Raw genomic sequence first — 21,394 nt, forward strand, 5'->3', positions numbered from 1 at the left:
TTAAGCCAAATTTGAAATTTGGCCAAAAATGAAAAAGTGGGAAGGAGAAGTTTCATAATCTCGAGGTCGTGAGTTCGAACGTCACTCGGGGCAGTACTAAGAAAACTAACTAAATTTTTTCCACTAACAGTCAATCTCTGTAAGAGCTGGTTGGTTTCTAAATGCTGCATGTAAAACAAGAAGTACCACGGTACGATAATAAAGGTTCTTCCGAGATTTGAACTCAGTTTGTCAGAGTCAGAGTCTGAAGTGCTAACCATTACACCATAGGACCACTGCTAAAGAATGATCAAACACCATAGAATTAATTATAACAAATGAGGCTTTCTTAATTGAATGCAGCAATCAATGTTTTCTCAAGAATGTACAGTATCCTGCACAAAAATCCGAACACCGATTTAATTTTTTAAAGCAACCTATTGGCGGGGTAGCGGGTTTTTTGTTTTTTTTTAAGAAGGAGGGTAGATGGACACGACAGGGCAGGGTTGGGTAAGTCTAGACCTAAAAAAAATGCCTTAAGGTATTACGCTTTAAGGCAAGTTACTGGTCAGGACATTTTTGCAACCCCCAGGGTGGTGTGTTTTTTTTAACGACAGTTGGAAATTTAGGGCTTGGGCTTGGAAATGTTGCTTACCGAAACAATTTAGCTTAAGTTCCAGCTGCCTGTGAATGTTTACGTCGTCGTCAATGGCGTAGGTGTAGCCTTTCTGAATGTGATGCTGGAGATCGGTGTTCGATTCCAAATGAGGTGATGAATTATTGTAGTTACCTTACGAGAAATTCTCGTTCATGTATAAAACAAGTTTTCATCAAGCAATATGTGCTTTTTTTGTTTTTTAACTTAAAAATAATAATTCACTTCGTTCTAAAATAATTAATCAATCATCGGCATATTCGAATGAAGATTATTATAAATATACGAAATATTTCGCAAATCTTTATCGGGAATAGAACACGGATCTACGGCGTCGCATCCAGAGGCTCTACACATATGCCAACGGTATCGACATAAATATGCACAGGCAGCTCTCTAGTTTATTTTGGGTAAGGAATATTACACAGCCTAAAACCAACATTTCCAACTGTCGTTTAAAAAAAACACATCACCCTGGGGGTTGCAAAAATGTCCCGACTTGTTACTTGCCTCAAAGCGTAATACCTTGAGGCATAAAAAAAAAATCTAGATTTACCCAACCCTGCCCTATGTGTCCATCAACCCGTCTGACCTCCATCTTAAAGAAAAACAAACAAAAACCCTTTACCCCGCCAACAGGTGGCTTTAAAAAATTAAATCGGTGTTCGGATTTTTGTGCAGGATACTGTACACTTGACTATGACAAACATCTTTGGCATCGAAATTGACCTCTAGTTTAAGTTTCCCGACGAAGATGGGATTCGAACCCACGCGTGCAATGCACAATAGATTAGCAGTCCATCACCTTAACCACTCGGTCACCTCGTCTGATTACTTCCACCACGTTGAGGTCTTGAGGCCTAATGCGTTAGCGGATGATTTCAATAACATACAAATTTAACGAAAACACCGATAATGAGAACTCGCTGGAAAGAAAACTATTCAAGTTACGCCCGATTATGGACTTGAACCATAGACCTCAGGATTAAAAGTCCCGCGCTCTACCAACTGAGCTAACCGGGCTATGTAATACATGCCTATATTTTTCAATACATTAACACCACGTAGTTTCTTTGATCATGCGACGACAAATTTTGAAACCCACATATTTTCAAATAAGTCTTACATTACCTTGATAAAAAATCACTGTATCCATGTCTCGAAAAATGAAGAAGCCGACAAATTTTCAAAATTTTTTTATCTTGGTCGAAAATAATATGGTGGTTAATAAAGTGGTTAATAAAGTAATATGGTGGTAATAATGGTTCAAAATAACGGTCATCGTAGCAAACCAGCAAAGATGAAAACAGCGTTTGCTTCTCGGCTCACGGTCACATTGTTGTTTTCCGTCTGCTATTGTGACATTCTGGATACGCCATCTACCGGTAGAATGTCAAGTGCGCTAATGGCTTGGTTTCTGAGTCCTTCACAAGATGGCCTAACATGGCAGAACACCACCTACCTAACAGGTTTCGTTCAGGGAAAACGCACAGAATTTAAACCGTGTTAACAAAATAATTGGACATCAAATACTGAAAGCATATTATTCATTTATTTATTTCACATAAACTATGGAAGTTTCTACTCTTGGTACAGATCACCAGATTTTAGTTGCGCGTGCTGACAAATTAAGTTGTTTATTCATTTAGGTAGTAGAAAGTTCACGGTATCATAGGATTATTTCTCGATTGAATGTGTTGAACACATACGCATGCCTCGATAGCGCAGTAGGCAGCGCGCGAGTCTCATAATCTCGAGGTTGTGAGTTCGAACCTCACTCGGGGCAGTACTAAGAAAACTAACTAAATTTTTTCCACTAACAGTCAATCTCTGTAAGAGCTGGTTGGTTTCTAAATGCTGCATGTAAAACAAGAAGTACCACGGTACGATAATAAAGGTTCTACCGAGATTTGAACTCAGTTTGTCAGAGTCAGAGTCTGAAGTGCTAACCATTACACCATAGAACCACTGCTAACGTATGATCAAACACCATAGAATTACTAATAACAAATGAGGCTTTCTTAATTGAATGCAGCAATCAATGTTTTCTCAAGAATGTACACTTGACTATGACAAACATCTTTGGCATCGAAATTGACCTGTAAATTAAGTTTCCCGACGAAGATGGGATTCGAACACACGCGTGCAATGCACAATGGATTAGCAGTCCATCACCTTAACCACTCGGTCACCTCGTCTGATTACTTCCACCACGTTGAGGTCTTGAGCCCTAATGCGTTAGCGGATGATTTCAATAACATACAAATTTAACGAAAACACCGATATTGAGAACTCGCTGGAAAGAAAACTATTCAAATTTCGCCCGATTATGGACTTGAACCCTCGACCTCAGGATTAAAAGTCACGCGCTCTACCAACTGAGCTAACCGGGCTATGTAATACATGCCTATATTTTTCAATACATTAACACCACGTAGTTTCTTTGATCATGCGACGACAAATTATGAAACCCACATATTTTCAAATAAGTCTTACATTACCTTGATCCAAAATCACTGTATCCATGTCTCGAAAAATGAAGAAGCCGACAAATTTTCAAAATTTTTTTATCTTGGTCGAAAATAATATGGTGGTTAATAAAGTGGTTAATAAAGTAATATGGTGGTAATAATGGTTCAAAATAACGGTCATCGTAGCAAACCAGCAAAGATGAAAACAGCGTTTTTTTTTTTTTTTGACTTCTAGTTGCCACTGGCCATGGCTGGTTGCCACTGGTTACAGTTTACTGGCCGCCTGTTGAGGGGCCCTAACACACCGTGGCGTCTTTGTTTATTACAGTTTGCATAATTTTTACAGAATTGGGGGATGGGGGGAGTATTTCAGTGGTAAGAAGTAAGTGTTAAATTCGTTCGATGATCTTGGTGTTTGTAATGAATTTAATGAGTGTTTTTGTGATTTTTTCCTGAGTGTGTTTAGGGATGCTGAAGTTGATACCGGTAAGTGTTGGTACGTCTAGGGGAAGCTTAAGTACTTCGATCGCGTCCTTTAGTTCCCGTCTTGCTGCGGAGTAGTGTGGACATTGTAAAAGGACGTGTGCTGTATTTTCTTTTTCTGGGCATCCGTGCATGCATTCTGGTTGTATATCCATATCTCACTTGCTGATTGTGCCGTTGAGTTTGTTGTGCCCGCTTCGTAACCTCAACAATGCAGATTGTATGGCTTGGTTTGTGTGAGTATGCCAGCTATAGATCCCCATCCGTATCCTATTCGTTACTGCTACGTTTGTGGAATTTCTTTTTGTTTTTTCAAATACCATCTTGTCATGGTTGTTTTTTATTTTCGTGAGGATTTCTGCTGTGTTTGGTGTGTGTGTCATCGTCTTGCCGTCGTCTGCATTTCTTCTTGAGTTTGCGAGCTGGTCGGCAATTTAATTTCCTTTAATCCCGGCATGACTTGGTAACCAGAAGAAGTTTATCTTTGTCCCTGCTGATCTAAAGTTGCATATTTGTTGGATTATTCCAGGGATGTGGATGCTTGATGCCCATTTGAAGTGAGTTATTGCTTGTATTGCAGCCATGGAGTCTGTGTAAATAGTTATCTCGTTCCAGTCTTGGGTGTAGGTAAGTGTTAGTGCTTGTTTGATGGCAGCTAGTTCTGCATTGAAGCTGTTAGTGAACTGTGGGAGTAACCATGATTCTTTTGTTTGGGTTTCAGGTATGTACACTGCACAGGTTGTCTTCTTTGAAGTCTTACATGTTGACCCGTCAGTGTATATGGCTAGATGGTCTTGATGCTCTTGGTTCTGGATTTCAAGGAATGTATTTGTGGCAAGAGTTGCATTATTTCTCGCTGTTCTCTTGGTTACAGGTAAGAAGTCTGTCTTTATATCAAATAGTTTCCATGGTGCCATTGGGTCTACGTAGGGTTGATGAGTTGGCTCCTGTAAGTGGAGGCAGAAGTCCCGGCCCATGTTGTTGAGGTGTAGTGAGGTGGCTGGTGTGCTTCTTGTTTTCCAGTTGGCTTTTTCCTTTGCTAGTTTGTACATTGTAGGGTATGCGGAGTTCCATGGCTTGCTTCTTAACTTTGTCAGGTATCTGGCAGCGAGCATGTTCCATCTGTCTCTGATGGATGTGATACCAGTTTCCATTTGGATTAATGGGATTGGTGTAGATTTGAAGCAGCCTAGGATAGTGCGTAATATTTGATTTTGGGTTGTTTCCAGTTTGAGTAGTCTTGTTTTTGGTATTGTTGCGAGAATGAAGGATCCGTAGTCGATTTTACTGCGGATTAGGGCGACATAGATTCTTACTAGCAGTTTTAATTGTAGTGTTGATTTTCCGTGGGTGAGGGATTTTATGCAATTCGATCGACGGCATAGGTTTGCGTGGATGTAGTTAATGTGTGGATCCCAATTTAACTTTGAATCAAATATGACTCCCAAGAACTTGTAGTTGTTTTTTTCAGCAATGCGGATGTTGTTAAGTGTTAGGTTGAGTTCACTTTCATCTGTCTTTTTCTCGTAAAGTTGACGGCTACGCACTTGGGGACTGAGAATGTTAGTTTCCATGTGTTGGCCCATTCTTCTATTTTTTGGAGGTATTGTTGGAGTATTCTTTCCGTCTCCCCTTTAGTGTCTGCGGTCGAGTGGATCTCGATGTCATCTGCGAAAAGTGATACCTCGCATCCTCTATTAGGCGGAGGGAAGTCGGCCATCATTAAGTTCAAGAGTAGTGGGCTGAGGACGCAGCCCTGGGGTACCCCTCTTTTGAATTTTCTTTCCGTTGATAGGGTGTTGCTGACTTTAACCGCGATGGTTCTGTCGGTTAAGAAATTTTTGATCCACCTTAGGGCTGCTCCTGTAATCTTGCATTTAGTCAGTTTGTATAGGAGTTCCGTGATCCAGGTGTTGTCGTACGCCTTAGCTAAGTCTAAGAATACTGCTGTTGTCGTTCTGTTCATGTTAAATCCTTCATTGATTGCAGTTTCTAGACGTAGCAAGTTGTCGGTGGTGGTGCACCCATTTCTGAAACCTGTTTGGTACTTCGGTAATAATCCATTTTTCTCGATGTACCATTTTAATCTGTTGTTAATAATTCTTTCCATGGTTTTGCAGAGGCATGATGTTAAGGATATTGGCCTGTACGACTCCGGTTGGTTCGGCGGCTTGTTTGGCTTCGGGATGGGTACCACGGAGGCATTTTTCCAGTCTGGGGGTAGGTATCCAGTGGTAAGTGATATATTTAAGAGCTCTAATAGTGTTTTCTTGTTCTTATCACTGAGGTTCTTTAGCATTTCATTGTGGACTCTGTCTCTTCCCATGGCCTTGCTAGGTAGTCCTGTGAGGCTTATGTTGAGCTCAATTATTGAGATCGGCGTGTTGAGCGGATGCATTTGGTTGTTGTCAATGGCATCTTGTATCTTCTGCCCGTAAAGTTTAGTACGGTCGTCCTTCTTTTCCTCTCTTTCGATCGGACAGAATTCGTCCAGAAATACTGAAACCTTTTCCACCGGATCGCTCGTTGGTACCCCATTAGACATGGACAAGGGTGTGTTGACGTGGGGGTTTGATGGTCGGTTCATCATTTGTTTTGTAAAGTGCCAGAAGGCAGATGTATTCTTATCCATTGATAAGATGTGGTTACTCCAAGAGAGGTTCTTTGCTGTTAGTACGGTTCTTTTTCTAACCGCTTCCAGTCTGTTGAGTATTGTTTTGTCTGATGGGAGTAGGGTGGTTCGCCATATCTTATATGCTTGTCTGGCTTCTTTTGTCACTTTCTTACATAGGGGGGTCCACCATGGTTTGCTAGATTCTTTTTCTGTAGTTGCGGGGGGAAATGTTTGGATGTTGCAGCCATTAAGGATTCGTAGAAACTGTTGTAGGCCTGCTGGGGGGAACTTGATGTTGTTATGGTTTCTGGTGTAACGGTACTCTCTATATCTTGATTCCAGTCGTCCCATTTACGAATGTTGAATTTCCAGTGTTCGTTTTGTATGGTAAGGGGGAGGAGTTGATGTGTAATTGGATGATCACAGGGAGGTGGTCGCTTCCCCAGTATGGTCCGGTTTTTACGTCGATTAGGTTTGTGAGGTTTGGAGAGCTGAGTGTTAGATCTATAGTGGAGCTGCGGTTTCCGTTTGGGTTTGGTCTGGTTCCTAGGTTCCGTGGCGTGTTAAGGGTCAGTCTGTCGTCATTTAGAAGTAAGTCTGCAACGTCCATACCGCATCTGTTTTGTTGATGGTTGACTTCCCACACATCAGAGTGCGCATTTAGGTCTCCTGCTATTACAAAGCTGTTGCTGGAACAGTTTAAGATGTCTGACAACTCTTGGTGGATGTTTCTATTGCCGTCAGGGCAGTATAGCGATACTATATTTATTAATTTGTTGTTCTTTAATTTGATGGAGATTCCTACTGCTTCCAGGTTAACCGCTTGGGGGAGAGTCATCGGTGTGGCTTGAAGATTCTTCTTTACTAGGATAGCGACGCCTCCGCCGTGGGTGATCCGATTTGCGTAGAAGGTGTTATAAGCACTAAATCTCGGTATGTATTCATCTCTCCAAAAGGTTTCACTAATCAATACAATATGTGGGTTGGATGTTCTTATGTTGAATTTAAATTCTTGCAGTTTTGATTTGTAGAGGCTTCGGGCGTTCCATTGGATGATTTTAAGTGGCCTGGTCATTTTCGGTTCCTTTCGTCAGAGTAGTTACTTGCTGTTTTGTTAGGGGGTTTGACTGGTGGGCGGATGCCTTGGAGCAGGGATGCTATTGCTGCTAGTTGAGCATTGTTGGAGTCGAATCCTGACGTCATGTCCACCTTGATTTTATCAAGCGCCTGCGGCAGATTAGTGAGTGGGGCAATCTTTTCTTGAATGTCATCCACTGTCGCTTCTAGCGCATCAATTCTTGCCGTAGTTGTTGGCTGGTGTAGCGTAATAATTTCAATTTGGGTTTTGAGTTGGGAGATTTGTTGACGAAGGTCGTCAATATCGTCATTATTGTTGGTGGGCGGGTAGATTTTTGGTAGTTGTGGTGGATTAGGGAAGTTCTGGTTGCTTAATATTTTGCCGGCTTCTGCGATTGGGATTTTGTTCTCGTATGCAAATTTAATAACTTGTTGTCTGTGGCTGTATCTTGGGCAATCCGAGGTTCCAGCTGCATGTCCGGGTTTTGAGCAGGTGGGGCATTTTAGCGGGTTTTGACAGCCATTAGTTAGGGGGTGGTGTTGTGAGCATTGTTTGCATGAAGGTGTAGCTTTGCATGTTTCCTCCGGGTGGCCAAAGATCCAGCATTTGCGGCACAGTGCCGGTCTCGGTATAAATTGTCTAACAGGGAATATTTCATGTGCCATAATGACTTCATGCGGTAAGTATGGTGTGCTGAAAGAGAGCGTGACAGTTTTCATGGGTTGTCTACTGCCATCTGACGCTATGTAAGAGAATCTCTGGACCTTCGTGACTCCTTGGTCGACTAGGAGGCTAAGTAGGTCTTCTTCTGAATCTTTTAGCGGCACGTTCCTGATTATGCCTCTTACTGAGGCTTCTGACATGGTAAGTGTGCACTGGATATGCCACTCTCTAACTATTTTTAATTCCAGAAGTTTTCTTTTTTGTCCTGCTGAGGATGGCTAAATATGCAGGTCCCCTTTATGGGACCATTTGGTGCCCGCTTTCACCTGTCCAACTGCGCCCGTGAGCGCGCTCATGAAAAGAATTTTTTCGGAAATGCCAAGTTGGGTGAAGGAATTCGGTTCGCTGACAAATTGGATGATCACCGGTGCACCGCTACATGGTTGATCGAATAGGTCTGAGAAACGCAGAGGGCCTGGACGCGGGCTGTGGGTTTCAGTACTGGTTTTGCGTTTAAATGAGGTTTCTTCGATCTCCATTGCTGCACTTGTTTGGATGGCACTAGATATTAAGGATTTATTGGCGAGGTTTGGGCGACTCATTGCGTGGCGTGAGTCACCACGCCACGCAAGCGTGATTGATTTGGGGTGGGGAAGTTGACACAAAGGGGGTGATATGGCACTTGCCCGGGGCAGATCTAGCGCACTTTTCGACACGTCTATCTACGTTCGGGTCTAAAAGAAGACTATGAAAACCGCGTTTGCTTCTCGGCTCACGGTCACATTGTTGTTTTCCGTCTGCTATTGTGACATTCTGGATACGCCATCTACCGGTAGAATGTCAAGTGCGCTAATGGCTTGGTTTCTGAGTCCTTCACAAGATGGCCTCACATGGCAGAACTGTTAGCATATCATATTCCAGTCAGTTACTCAATGTTTCAATTCGATGTACATAGTATTAATAGCATTGATAATCGTATTAATACTTACACATAAAGCTGAATATAAGATAAGATGCACACAATTAGTTCTGTTAGATCTGGACTGATAGATCATGTATTGTTACTCGAAGCAACGACGAACCAAGAAGAAAAAGAACAGATAGACTTTTGTCGAGCTAGGTTAATACAGACGAACTTCTCGCGTTGATGACGTTCTTCATTCGTCTTGCTGTATCACAAACAGTTGGTTCTGCAACCCCCTTGGTTTCCGCAACCATTCGATTGTGCGTATCTTGTTGGTGTTTAGAATGAATCACAACAGAACCAAGAAAAAAAAGAACAGATAGACTTTTGTCGAGCTAGGTTAATACAGACGAACTTCTCGCGTTGATGACGTTCTTCATTCGTCTTGCTGTATCACAAACAGTTGGTTCTGCAACCCCCTTGGTTTCCGCAACCATTCGATTGTGCGTATCTTGTTGGTGTTTAGAATGAATCACAACACACCCTCTCATTAAAAACCAACATACAAAATACAACACATGGGGACCACCACACGGGGACATGAGTAGTTGGTACTATTTCAAAGATAGTAAACGGACAAATGATAGTTTAAAAACACAACAGTGATTATCCAAACAAATACGGAGACTACTCAATAATATCTGGAACCTTTCCAAGACCAAAACCATTCAGACAAGAAGCAAAAATCTCTCCATCAACAGCTTTAGTCAGGACATCAGCAATTTGTTTGCATGTGTTAACATAGCCAAGTTCAATCGTTTTATTGGTTACCTGTTCACGAATAAAATGGTACCTTACTTCGATATGTTTCGATCCTTTGTGTGCCAGTGGGTTGTAGGCCAACCCTATGGCACTTTCGTTGTCACAGCGTAAAGCGGTGGGATTCATCTGAGTTGATCCAAGATTGTCAATTAGACGACGTATCCATACAGCTTCACGTGTCGAGTCGCTAGCGGCGATATATTCCGATTGCATAGTTGATAATGCAACAATAGGTTGTCTACGGCTTGACCAAGTGACTGCGCCTCCGTTGAGGATGAAGACGTAGCCGGAAGTGGAACGGCGAGTATCCGGATCACCCGCGTAGTCAGCATCCGAGTATCGGATTAAGATGTTGTTTGATTTCATTTCCGCCGAAGCATAGACCATGATTGCGCGTTGAAGCTAGATACTTCAGCACACGCTGGGCGGCTTTCCAATGATCCAAACCAGGGTTCTGGCATGTTGAGCTAGCTGGCCAGCTATAAAAGCAATGTCAATCCGCACAGTGAGAGCAGCATACATGATACACCCCACGACTTCGCGGAAAGGGATGGTAGACATGGTTGCCACTTCAGTTGGGGTAGAAGGGGCAGAGTAAGAAGATAGACGAGGCGAGCCTTAAAACAGCGTTTGCTTCTCGGCTCACGGTCACATTGTTGTTTTCCGTCTGCTATTGTGATATTCTGGATACGCCATCTACCGGTAGAATGTCAAGTGCGCTAATGGCTTGGTTTCTGAGTCCTTCACAAGATGGCCTAACATGGCAGAACACCACCTACCTAACAGGTTTCGTTCAGGGAAAACGCACAGAGTTTAAGCAGTGTTAACAAAATAATTGGACATCAAATACTGAAAGCATATTATTCATTTATTTATTTCACATAAACTAAAGAAGTTTCTACTCTTGGTACAGATCACCAGATTTTAGTTGCGCGTGCTGACAAATTAAGTTGTTTATTCATTTAGGTAGTAGAAATTTCACGGTATCATAGGATTATTTCTCGATCGAATGTGTTGAACACATATACATGCCTCGATAGCGCAGTAGGCAGCGCGCGAGTCTCATAATCTCGAGGTCGTGAGTTCGAACCTCACTCGGGGCAGTACTAAGAAAACTAACTAAATTTTTTCCACTAACAGTCAATCTCTGTAAGAGCTGGTTGGTTTCTAAATGCTGCATGTAAAACAAGAAGTACCACGGTACGATAATAAAGGCTCTACCGAGATTTGAACTCAGATTGTCAGAGTCAGAGTCTGAAGTGCTAACCATTACACCATAGAACCACTGCTAACGAATGATCAAACACCAAAGAATTACTTATAACAAATGAGGCTTTCTTAATTGAATGCAGCAATCAATGTTTTCTCAAGAATGTACACTTGACTATGACAAACATCTTTGGCATCGAAATTGACTTCTAATTTAAGTTTCCCGACGAAGATGGGATTCGAACCCACGCGTGCAATGCACAATGGATTAGCAGTCCATCACCTTAACCACTCGGTCACCTCGTCTGATTACTTTCACCACGTTGAGGTCTTGAGTCCTAATGCGTTAGCGGATGATTTCAATAACATACAAATTTAACGAAAACACCGATAATGAGAACTCGCTGGAAAGAAAACTATTCAAGTAACGCCCGATAAGGGACTTGAACCCTCGACCTCAGGATTAAAAGTCCCGCGCTCTACCAACTGAGCTAACCGGGCTACGTAATACATACCTATGTTTTTCAATACTTTAACACCACGTAGTTTCTTTGATCATGCGACGACAAATTATGAAACCCACATATTTTCAAATAAGTCTTACATTACCTTGATCCAAAATCACTGTATCCATGTCTCGAAAAATGAAGAAGCCGACAAATTTTCAAAATTTTTTTATCTTGGTCGAAAATAATATGGTGGTTAATAAAGTGGTTAATAAAGTAATATGGTGGTAATAATGGTTCAAAATAACGGTCATCGTAGCAAACCAGCAAAGATGAAAACAGCGTTTGCTTCTCGTCTCACGGTCACATTGTTGTTTTCCGTCTGCTATTGTGACATTCTGGATACGCCATCTACCGGTAGAATGTCAAGTGCGCTAATGGCTTGGTTCTGAGTCCTTCACAAGATGGCCTAACATGGCAGAAAACCACCTACCTAACAGGTTTCGTTCAGGGAAAACGCACAGAGTTTAAGCCGTGTTAACAAAATAATTGGACATCAAATACTGAAAGCATATTATTCATTTATTTATTTCACATAAACTATGGAAGTTTCTACTCTTGGTACAGATCACCAGATTTTAGTTTCGCGTGCTGACAAATTAAGTTGTTTATTCATTTAGGTAGTAGAAATTTCACGGTATCATAGGATTTTTTCTCGATAGAATGTGTTGAACACATATACAGTATCCTCCACAAAAAAGAGGCACCCCCCCGGTAGCCCAAAAAATAAAAATTCCTTGTGAGCGCTAGATGGCATTGTTTTTCATTGCACAATACAAACAAAAAAAGCATGCAATTTTTTTTTTGTTTTGACTGCAAATGCCAGACGGTTGCCATGATTTCAATATTTTTTGCTGCGAGCAAAATATGAAAAACGGAGAATTTGAGAAAAAAGTCGGGGAAAGGCTAACCTCTGAATTGTTACCTTTCCCCCAACCCGACTTTTTTCTCAAGTTTTCCGTTTTCCATATTTTCTCGCAACATGAAAACTTATTGGAAACCATGGCAACCCTTTGAAGCTGTGTGATTTCAAAAATGAAAAGCTATTGTTTAAGTGACAGACTATTTCAGACTAGAAATAAGTAAAGGTGACTAGAAAAAGTGACTAGGAAAATTGACTAGAAAAAGTGACTAGAAAAATTGAGTAGAAAAATTTACTAGAAAAAGTGACTAGGAAAATTGACTAGAAAAAGTGACTAGAAAAAGTGATTAGAATAGCGGTGCTTCTTTAAAATGTATCGTGCAAATCAACCAAAAAACCTAAGTGAAGCACAGCGTGGGGAAATAATTGGTTTGACTAGAGCCGGGCATTCCCAAGCGCAAATCGCTAATTTAGTTGGTTGCTCAAGATCAACCGTCCAAAGGTGGCAAAATCGTTTTTCTGAAGAAGAAAATGTCAAAAGAAAAAGAGGGACGGGCTTAAAGAGAAAAACCACACTCCAGCAAGATAACGCAATAGTGCGTTTTGCCTCTGCTAACCCTATTGTTAAGGCTAGTGTTATTGCAGGTTAGGGTAGCGTATTTTTTTTTTTTTTTGCTTTATCAGACCAATTTTTTCTGCTTAGATTCCCTCGCAATACCTGTAAGTTCCCAAACGATAAGTCGTCGTCTAAGAAATCGTGGCATTATTGCTTGCGTGGCCGCAAAAAAGTGCGATCTTACGCAGCGCAACGCGGAAAATCGTTTGAATTTCGCGGCGGAGTTTATTAATAAGGACCCTGTGTATTGGTCAAAAGTAGTTTTCTCTGATGAAAAAACTTTCGGGTATTATTATTATTAAAATTACGTTACGGTAATGTTATCTTAAAAAATTTCACTATTCCAAAAAGGTCTGACGAATGCGGTAGAGTGTTTGTCTACCGGAAAAAGGGCACGAGATTTCAACGGGAGCATATCCAGACAATTAATAGAAGTGGACGCAAGACAATGCCTGTTTGGGGCTGTTTTTCTGCCGCTGGGTCTTGCCCACTAATTCCGATAGAAGGCAGATTTACGAAAGAAAAATATCTTGAGATCCTAGAGAACAATTTCCTGCCCTGGATCAATGAAACTTATGGGCCGGAAGAAACCATCCCTTTCATTCAAGACAATTCCCCTATCCATACAGCAAGGGTAATAAAAGCTTGGTTTGCTGCCCATCCAAGGATCGAGGTTCTCCCGTGGCCTGCCCGCTCGCCCGATTTAAATCCCATTGAAAACGTGTGGGGGGATATTGTGCGTGAATTCGACGCGAAAGATTCCCGAAACAAAGAAGAAGTTTTTGCCCATGCACAGACCGCTTGGCAAAATCTTACTGATAATCACGCTTATCGTGAAAAACTAGCGCTTTCAATGACCAAAAGACTTCAATTATGCATTGAAGCTAACGGCTGGTGGACGAAATATTAAACTAATTTCATTTATCAGTTGGTTTAAATTGAATAAATTCTCTTTTCAAAAAAAATTTTGTTGCATTCTTTTCTTAGATTTATTTTCCAAATGCTATAATTTTTTTCGTCTGTCACCAATAAGTTATCATGTTGCGAGCAAAATATGAAAAACGGAAAACTTGAGAAAAAAGTCGGATTGGGGGAAAGGTAACAATTCAGAGGTTAGCCTTTCCCCGACTTTTTTCTCAAATTCTCCGTTTTTCATATTTTGCTCGCAGCAAAAAATATTGAAATCATGGCAACCGTCTGGCATTTGCAGTCAAAACAAACAAACAAAAAATTGCATGCTTTTTATGTTTGTATTGTGCAATGAAAAACAATGCCATCTAGCGCTCACAAGGAATTTTTATTTTTTGGGCTACCGGGGGGGTGCCTCTTTTTTGTGGAGGATACTGTACATGCCTCGATAGCGCAGTAGGCAGCGCGCGAGTCTCATAATCTCGAGGTCGTGAGTTCGAACCTCACTCGGGGCAGTACTAAGAAAACTAACTAAATTTTTTCCACTAACAGTCAATCTCTGTAAGAGCTGGTTGGTTTCTAAATGCTGCATGTAAAACAAGAAGTACAACGGTATGATAATAAATGTTCTACCGAGATTTGAACTCAGATTGTCAGAGTCAGAGTCTGAAGTGCTAACCATTACACCATAGAACCACTGCTAACGAATGATCAAACACCATAGAATTACTTATAACAAATGAGGCTTTCTTAATTGAATGCAGAAATCAATGTTTTCTCAAGAATGTACACTTGACTATGACAAACATCTTTGGCATCGAAATTGACTTCTAGTTTAAGTTTCCCGACGAAGATGGGATTCGAACCCACGCGTGCAATGCACAGTGGGTTAGCAGTCCATCACCTTAACCACTCGGTCACCTCGTCTGATTACTTCCACCACGTTGAGGTCTTGAGGCCTAATGCGTTAGCGGATGATTTCAATAACATACAAATTTAACGAAAACACCGATAATGAGAACTCGCTGGAAAGAAAACTATTCAAGGTACGCCCGATAAGGGACTTGAACCCTCGACCTCAGGATCAAAAGTCCCGCGCTCTACCAACTGAGCTAACCGGGCTACGTAATACATGCCTATGTTTTTCAATACATTAACACCACGTAGTTTCTTTGATCTTGCGACGACAAATTATGAAACCCACATATTTTCAAATAAGTCTTACATTACCTTGATCCAAAATCACTGTATCCATGTCTCGAAAAATGAAGAAGCCGACAAATTTTCAAAATTTTTTTATCTTGGTCGAAAATAATATGGTGGTTAATAAAGTGGTTAATAAAGTAATATGGTGGTAATAATGGTTCAAAATAACGGTCATCGTAGCAAACCAGCAAAGATTTTTTTTTTTTTTTTTTTTGGTTGGTAGGCACTGGTGAGGGGATCTGGTGGCCAGATTTATCACCAGGTGATGGGCGCGGTTGGCCCTTTCGCCTCGACGATGCTTTAGCGTTCATTGTTTGGCTTGTGTTGTCTTCTCGTTGATTGAGTTTTCGAGTTGATTGATAAGTTACTTTCTTTAGGCTGGACTTTTGTCGTTCTTTTTGTTGCTTGGAGGTGTTTTGAGTAGGTGTTTTGAGTAGGTAAGGGGGAGAGTAAGTTTGTTTGGTTTTTATTAAGATTGTGTTGATGAGTTTTTGTTGCTTTTTAGGAACTGGATGAGTAGCCTCTGTACTTCATGCTGATTGTGCTGTTATTTTTTGGGTTGAGTCCTAGCAGGTTGCATAGATTTTGTTCCATGTTGTGAGTTGTAAATTAACTGTTGATTTCTTGTCTTTCTAGTTCAAGTGCAGGACGTGCTTTGTTGACTCATCTTCATCTTCGCATAACTGGCAGCTGGCAGGTGGAGTCTAGCTGGTTGTTGGATCGAGCCAGGTTAGCTTTCAGCCTGTTGTGCCCACCAAACTTTGTCTTTCTTCTTTGTTGCTTGGGGGTGTTTTGAGTAGGTATGAGGGAAAGGAAGTTTGTTAATTTTTATTTAGATTGTGTTGATGAGTCTCGTTGCTTTTAGGAACTGGACGAGTAGCCTCTGGACTTCATGCTGTGTGTTGCAGTTATTTCTTGGGTTGAGTCCTAGAAGGTTACATAGATTTTGTTCCATGTTGTGAGTTGTAAAGTAACTGTTGATTTCTTGTCTTTCTAGTTCGAGTGCAGGACATTCTAGAAGGACGTGCTTTGTTGACTCATCTTCATCTTCGCAGAACTGGCAGGTGGGGTCTAGCTGGTTGTTGAATCGGGCCAGGTTGGCTTTCAGCCTGTTGTGCCCTGTTCTGAGTTTGAACAAGACTCTTGTGATGTTTCGTGATTTGTGAGAGTGCCATTTCAGCGCTCCTGTCTTCGTTCTTGTGTGGGTATTATCTTTATATCTTCCTTTGTGAAATTCATTGATGTTTATTTTCCTTAGGTATTCTTTAAAGACTGCTGCTTGTTCGGCTGAGGAGAGAAAGTTTTTGAGGCATCTGCTTGGAAGTAGCTGGTTGCTTTCTTCTGAGGCTAGTCGGTCGGCCGCTTCATTGCCTGGAATACCAACGTGACTAGGTATCCAGTACAGATTGATTTTGGTGCCTGCTGACTTCAGGTTATCTGCTGTGGTGAGTATGGCGTTAATGATGGGATGTTTTTCTTTTTTTGATGATTCTATTGATTGGACGACCGATCTTGAGTCTGAGAATATTGTAAGTTCGGCCACTTCGTCGTCTAGATGGTGAACTAGTTCTAATGTTCTGTTGATGGCTTCGGCCTCGGCTGTGAAGACGGATGAGTTTCTGGAGAGGGTTGTTGCTTCCTCGATGTTAAGACTGGGGATTATTACTGCTGAGGTGGTTTTTCCTGTTGATTTGTTGAGTGAGCCGTCTGTATAGGCGATGGTGGATGCGTTGAAGTGGTTGTGTTTGATCTCGTTAAAGAGTGCTCGTGCTTCTGAGGGATTGTTCATTGACATTTGTTTGGAGAGAGGGAAGTATCTGATAGCGATTGGGGGTTCCTTCCAGGGTGGTCTTTCTTGTAGATGGGGGTATTGTTCAGGTTCAGCTTGGAATAGGTCTATGTCGGCTAGGATGGTGCTGCCCATGGCTATTTTGAGCGACGGGACGTTAAGATCTTTCCAGCTTTTGGGGGTTCTTCTCATCTCCCAGCATCTTTTGTGCAGGGGGTGGTCTTGTAGTTTTTCGATTCTGAAGATATAGCGGGCGGCTAGCCAGGTTCTTCTAGTGTCTAGGGGTGGGATGTCGAGCTCGCATTGCATTTCTTTGATTGGGGTTGATTTAGGTGCTTCTAGGATAATCCGGAGGATGTTGTTCTGGACGGACTCGAGCTTTTCTTTTCTTCCTTTGCTGGATGATCCGTACACCGTTAGTCCATATTCTAGTCTGCTTCTGATTAGGGCCTTGTAAAGTATGCAGAGTGAGTCTATAGAGGGTCCGTGATTTGATCTAGAGAGGACTTTGAAGAGATTTTGAATTTTAATTGCTTTGCTGATGGCTACCTCGGTTTGTTTAATCCAACGCAGACTTTTGTCGAAGTGGATCCCTAGGTGTTTGACTCCATTAGCTTGGGGGATTCTTTTGCCATTCAGGAATAGTAGGGGTTCAATTTGGGTTCTTCTCTGTCTGCTGAAGTTTACTAGGATGGATTTTTCTGGCGAGAATTTTATTCTCCACTTTTTGCTCCATTTGCTGACAGCGTCTAGATGGGGGGTGAGTAGTTCTTCCTCTTCTTGGCCGTCGCTTGAGTGGACGTGACTTTCAATGTCGTCAGCAAACATGTAGGTTTCTCCTGGTGGTTGTAATGTTGGGAAGTCATCTATCATTACCGAAAATAGGAAGGGGCTGAGGGGCGATCCTTGGGGGACTCCGACTTTTAAGGGGCGGTCTTCCGATAGGGTGTTGCCTATTCTTACGTTGTAGGATCGATTGCGGAGGAGGTTGTTGAGCCAGCCCAAGATGTTGCCGTTCACGCCTTTCGTGCTTAGCTTGTAGAGGAGCCCTTGGATCCAGGTGGTGTCGAAGGCTTTAGCGATGTCAAGGAAGATGGCGTAGGTGTTGAGGGGCCTTATATTGTTGAATCCGTCCCGGATGTAGTGCTCGAGTCCTGTTAGGTTGTCCAACGTGCTTCTTCCTTTCCTGAAACCGCATTGAGTCTTCAATCTCAGGCCTTTTGTTTCGAACGACCATGATAATCTTTGGTTGATTATTTTCTCCATTATTTTTCCAAGGCAGGATGTGATGAAAATGGGGCGGTAGGACTCTGGTTTTTCTGCTGGCTTGTCAGGTTTTCGAATTGGGATGATGGTGGCCGTTTTCCAGTCTGGAGGGACGAAGTGAGTCGTGAGCATGCGGTTGAAGAGGTGAAGGAGGTGCGTTTTGTTGGTGTCCGTTAGATTAGCGATCATTTGATTGTGGATTAAATCTCTTCCCATGGAGTTGCTGTTTAGTTGTCTGGTTGCGTAGTTTAGTTCGTTGTTTGTGATTTGGGAGTTGAGGGCGTTGGGTTCGCTCGATTCGATTCCTTTGGTTATGTTGAGCTCAAGTCTTGGGTCGTCTGGGATGTCTTCGCTTTGGTGGTCATATTGGATGGAGAAGATTCTGGTTTTTTCTTTTGCTGATGTAATGATTTGATTTGTAACAGGGTCTTGTATTGGGGAGCAGTTGAGGTCTGGGGCTCGCGTGCCGTTGATCCACACCTTGGTAAAGGCCCAGGTTTTGGTTGCGTTGCTTTTTGGGCTGAGGTTGTCGATAAACTTGTCCATTGAATCTTTTTTGGCCTTGATAATTATTCTTTTTTTTCGTTTTCTTTAATTCTCCAGGCTTCTTTGTTGGACTCGCAGTTAACTCCTCCTTTGCTGGGGTCGCATCGATTTCGTGCTCTTCTTGCTTGAGCTACTGCTTTCTTGCAATTTACTGTCCACCACGCTTGGGCAGGTTCCGGTCTGACTTCTTCGGTTGGCTTGGAGAGCTTGATTCTGCTGGCTTTATTGGCTTCCATGATGGCGTTGTAGTAAATCAGGTATTTGGTTTCGGTGTTTTCTGTTGTGTAGTATTCGCTGTTGTAGATAATTCTGTTGATTTCGTCGTTCCAGGTGATCCAGTCGGCTTCTTTGAAGTTCCAGGTTGGTGGTCGTGCGATGGATATCGAGGGTTCGGACTTGACTTTGATGTGGATCGGGAGATGGTCGCTGTTGAGGTGGGGGCCGGTCGTTATTTCGGATGTCAGGGCCAGATGTGGTGACATCAGTGTCAAGTCAATGGTTGAAGAGGTGAGTGTAGTTGGGTTTTTCCTTGTGCCTAAATTTGGTGGCGTGGCTAATTCTAGGTCGTTGTCTTCTTCTAGGATGTGGGCGATGGCGCGTCCGCTTTGGTTAGGGTGGCTGCAGGTCGTCTCCCATCTGCCGTGATGGGCGTTGAAGTCGCCTCCTACGATTAGATTTCCGCCTCTGCCCTGGATTAGCTGGTTAAGTTCTTCTTCTTCGATTGCGCTTCCGTTTGGTACGTAAACTGAAAAAATGTCCAAGAGGTGGTTCTGGTTGTTTCTTTTTATGGCTATAGATACACCAATTGCTTCTAGAGTTTTAAACTGGGGTGTAGGTATTTGGTGAAACTGAAGTGACTTGTGGATTAATATGGCGACTCCGCCGCCTGGACGGTCCGTCCGGTTTTTGTGAGCTACATGATAATTTTTAAATTTAACTGAAAAATTGTCTTTCCAATAGGTTTCTGAGATTAATACAATCAAGGGTTTGAAGAGATGTAGGTGGTATTTGAATTGAACTAAATTTGCTTTTGTTAAGCTTCTTGCGTTGTATTGAATAATCAACATCATTTGGATTTGCTGGGTGGTAGGGTTGCTAAGTTGTTTTTGTTTTGGAGTCTTTTAAGGTACGGGTTGGTGTGCTTGTCTTGGGGGGTCTTGGGGGTTTGGATTGGCTGTTTGTTCTTTTCTCTTGGGTTAGGGGGGTTTGGTGCTTCGTGATGGTCTTCTTCCATGGTAACGCTCGGCTCTTCTTGGTGATCCCCTTCCATGGTGTCGCCTGTATCTGCTAGCGAGGGGAGATTTTGGATTAGACCTATCAGTTTGTCTAATTTGTTGTTTGTTGAGCTTTGTCCTTTATTGAGGTTGGATAGGGTGTTTTGGATCTGGTTGACCGAGTCTTCGAGGCCGTCGACTTTTTTTTCTAGTGTTCTGATTTTCTCCCGTTCCGTTCTAAGTTGGGTCATCTCTGCTTGGATGGCCAGGATTTGGCCTTTTAGTATCTCTGCCTCCGGGTTTGTTTCTGTGTTGGGCAGGTTTCTCCTGACTGCTTGGCTGTAGGTGGATTTTTGTTCATCTATTTGAGGACGTCCATCGTTGATGGTTCGGGAGATAGCTCTCATCTGTGAGAACTTGGGGCAGTTGGGTGAGCTTGAGGGATGGTTGTTGTTGCAGTTGACGCATTTTGGGGGTGCGGAGCATTTGGTCATGTCTTCGTGAGGCTTCCCACAGTTTGGGCATACCTCTTCGTTGCTGCAGTAGTTAGCGGTGTGACTTATCTTCTGACATCTCTTGCATCTGAGGGGATTGGGTCTTTGGGTTTCAGGGTGGAAGACTAGGCCATTGAGGAAGATTTCGTGTGGGGGAGGACCTTCGAATTCTAGGGCGACAGTGGTGGATGGCAGTTTTTCTGTACCTTTGGTGGTGGTGAAGCGGTGGACATTGGTTACCTTGTATCCTTTTTGTTTGAGCGCTTGGTGGATGTCTTCGTTAGTGTCGCCTGTCGGAACTTGTCTTATAACCATTTTCTGCTTAGTGTAACTATTTGGGAGTGAGCAGGAAACTTCTATGCTGTCGTTCAGGACTGATGTGGTTTTCAGTAGTTCTTCTTGTTGTTTGGTGGAGGAGGGGCGGATGATTAGGTCACCTCCTTGTGCGATTGAGACTTTGTCGAAGCGGCCGTATTTCAGTTCGAGCTCTTTTACGATTGACGAGATTTGATCGGATTTCATGTTCTTAAAGGTGGTGTTCTCATCTCTTTTCATGAAGATCGGCGGTAGCGTGTTGTTCACGTGGGAGCCCATGGCTCTAGAGGGGGGGAGGATCGGGCGGGATCGGCCTGGTGCCGGGCTCTTTCCTTGTCTGTGCAGGAGCGGGGGAGTGGCGCTTTGTAGAGAGAAGGGGGGGTGGATTTTTAAGCACTTTTCGACACGTCTATTCACTTTCAGAACTCCCGCGACCGTCTGACCAGCAAAGATGAAAACAGCGTTTGCTTCTCGGCTCACGGTCACATTGTTGTTTTCCGTCTGCTATTGTGACATTCTGGATACGCCATCTACCGGTAGAATGTCAAGTGCGCTAATGGCTTGGTTTCTGAGTCCTTCACAAGATGGCCTAACATGGCAGAACACCACCTACCTAACAGGTTTCGTTCAGGGAAAACGCACAGAGTTTAAGCAGTGTTAACAAAATAATTGGACATCAAATACTGAAAGCATAGTATTCATTTATTTATTTCACATAAACTATGGAAGTTTCTACTCTTGGTACAGATCACCAGATTTTAGTTGCGCGTGCTGACAAATTAAGTTGTTTATT

General features: G+C 42.6%; 1 protein-coding gene, 1 long non-coding RNA gene and 1 other non-coding gene across 3 annotated transcripts; 1 reads left to right on the forward strand and 2 right to left on the reverse strand.

Annotated features, from left to right (window-relative positions):
- The first annotated feature begins 3,363 nt into the window (after window positions 1-3,363).
- LOC123467811 lies at window positions 3,364-5,105 on the forward strand. The gene is made up of 4 exons (XR_006641922.1): window positions 3,364-3,487; window positions 3,572-4,051; window positions 4,118-4,215; window positions 4,310-5,105. It is a non-coding gene; the product is annotated as an uncharacterized LOC123467811 (long non-coding RNA).
- Window positions 5,106-11,102: 5,997 nt separating this feature from the next.
- On the reverse strand, window positions 11,103-11,184 carry Trnas-gcu. The gene has a single exon. It is a non-coding gene; the product is annotated as a tRNA-Ser (tRNA).
- Window positions 11,185-19,644: 8,460 nt separating this feature from the next.
- LOC116924481 lies at window positions 19,645-21,154 on the reverse strand. Its single transcript, XM_045167599.1, has one exon. The coding sequence runs from the start codon at window positions 20,878-20,880 to the stop codon at window positions 19,645-19,647; it is 1,236 nt and encodes a 411-aa protein (XP_045023534.1). The 5' UTR covers window positions 20,881-21,154.
- Between the last annotated feature and the right edge of the window lie 240 nt (window positions 21,155-21,394).

Source organism: Daphnia magna, unplaced genomic scaffold, assembly GCF_020631705.1.
Source record: "Daphnia magna isolate NIES unplaced genomic scaffold, ASM2063170v1.1 Dm_contigs239, whole genome shotgun sequence".
NCBI classification, from domain to species: Eukaryota; Metazoa; Arthropoda; class Branchiopoda; order Diplostraca; family Daphniidae; genus Daphnia; species Daphnia magna.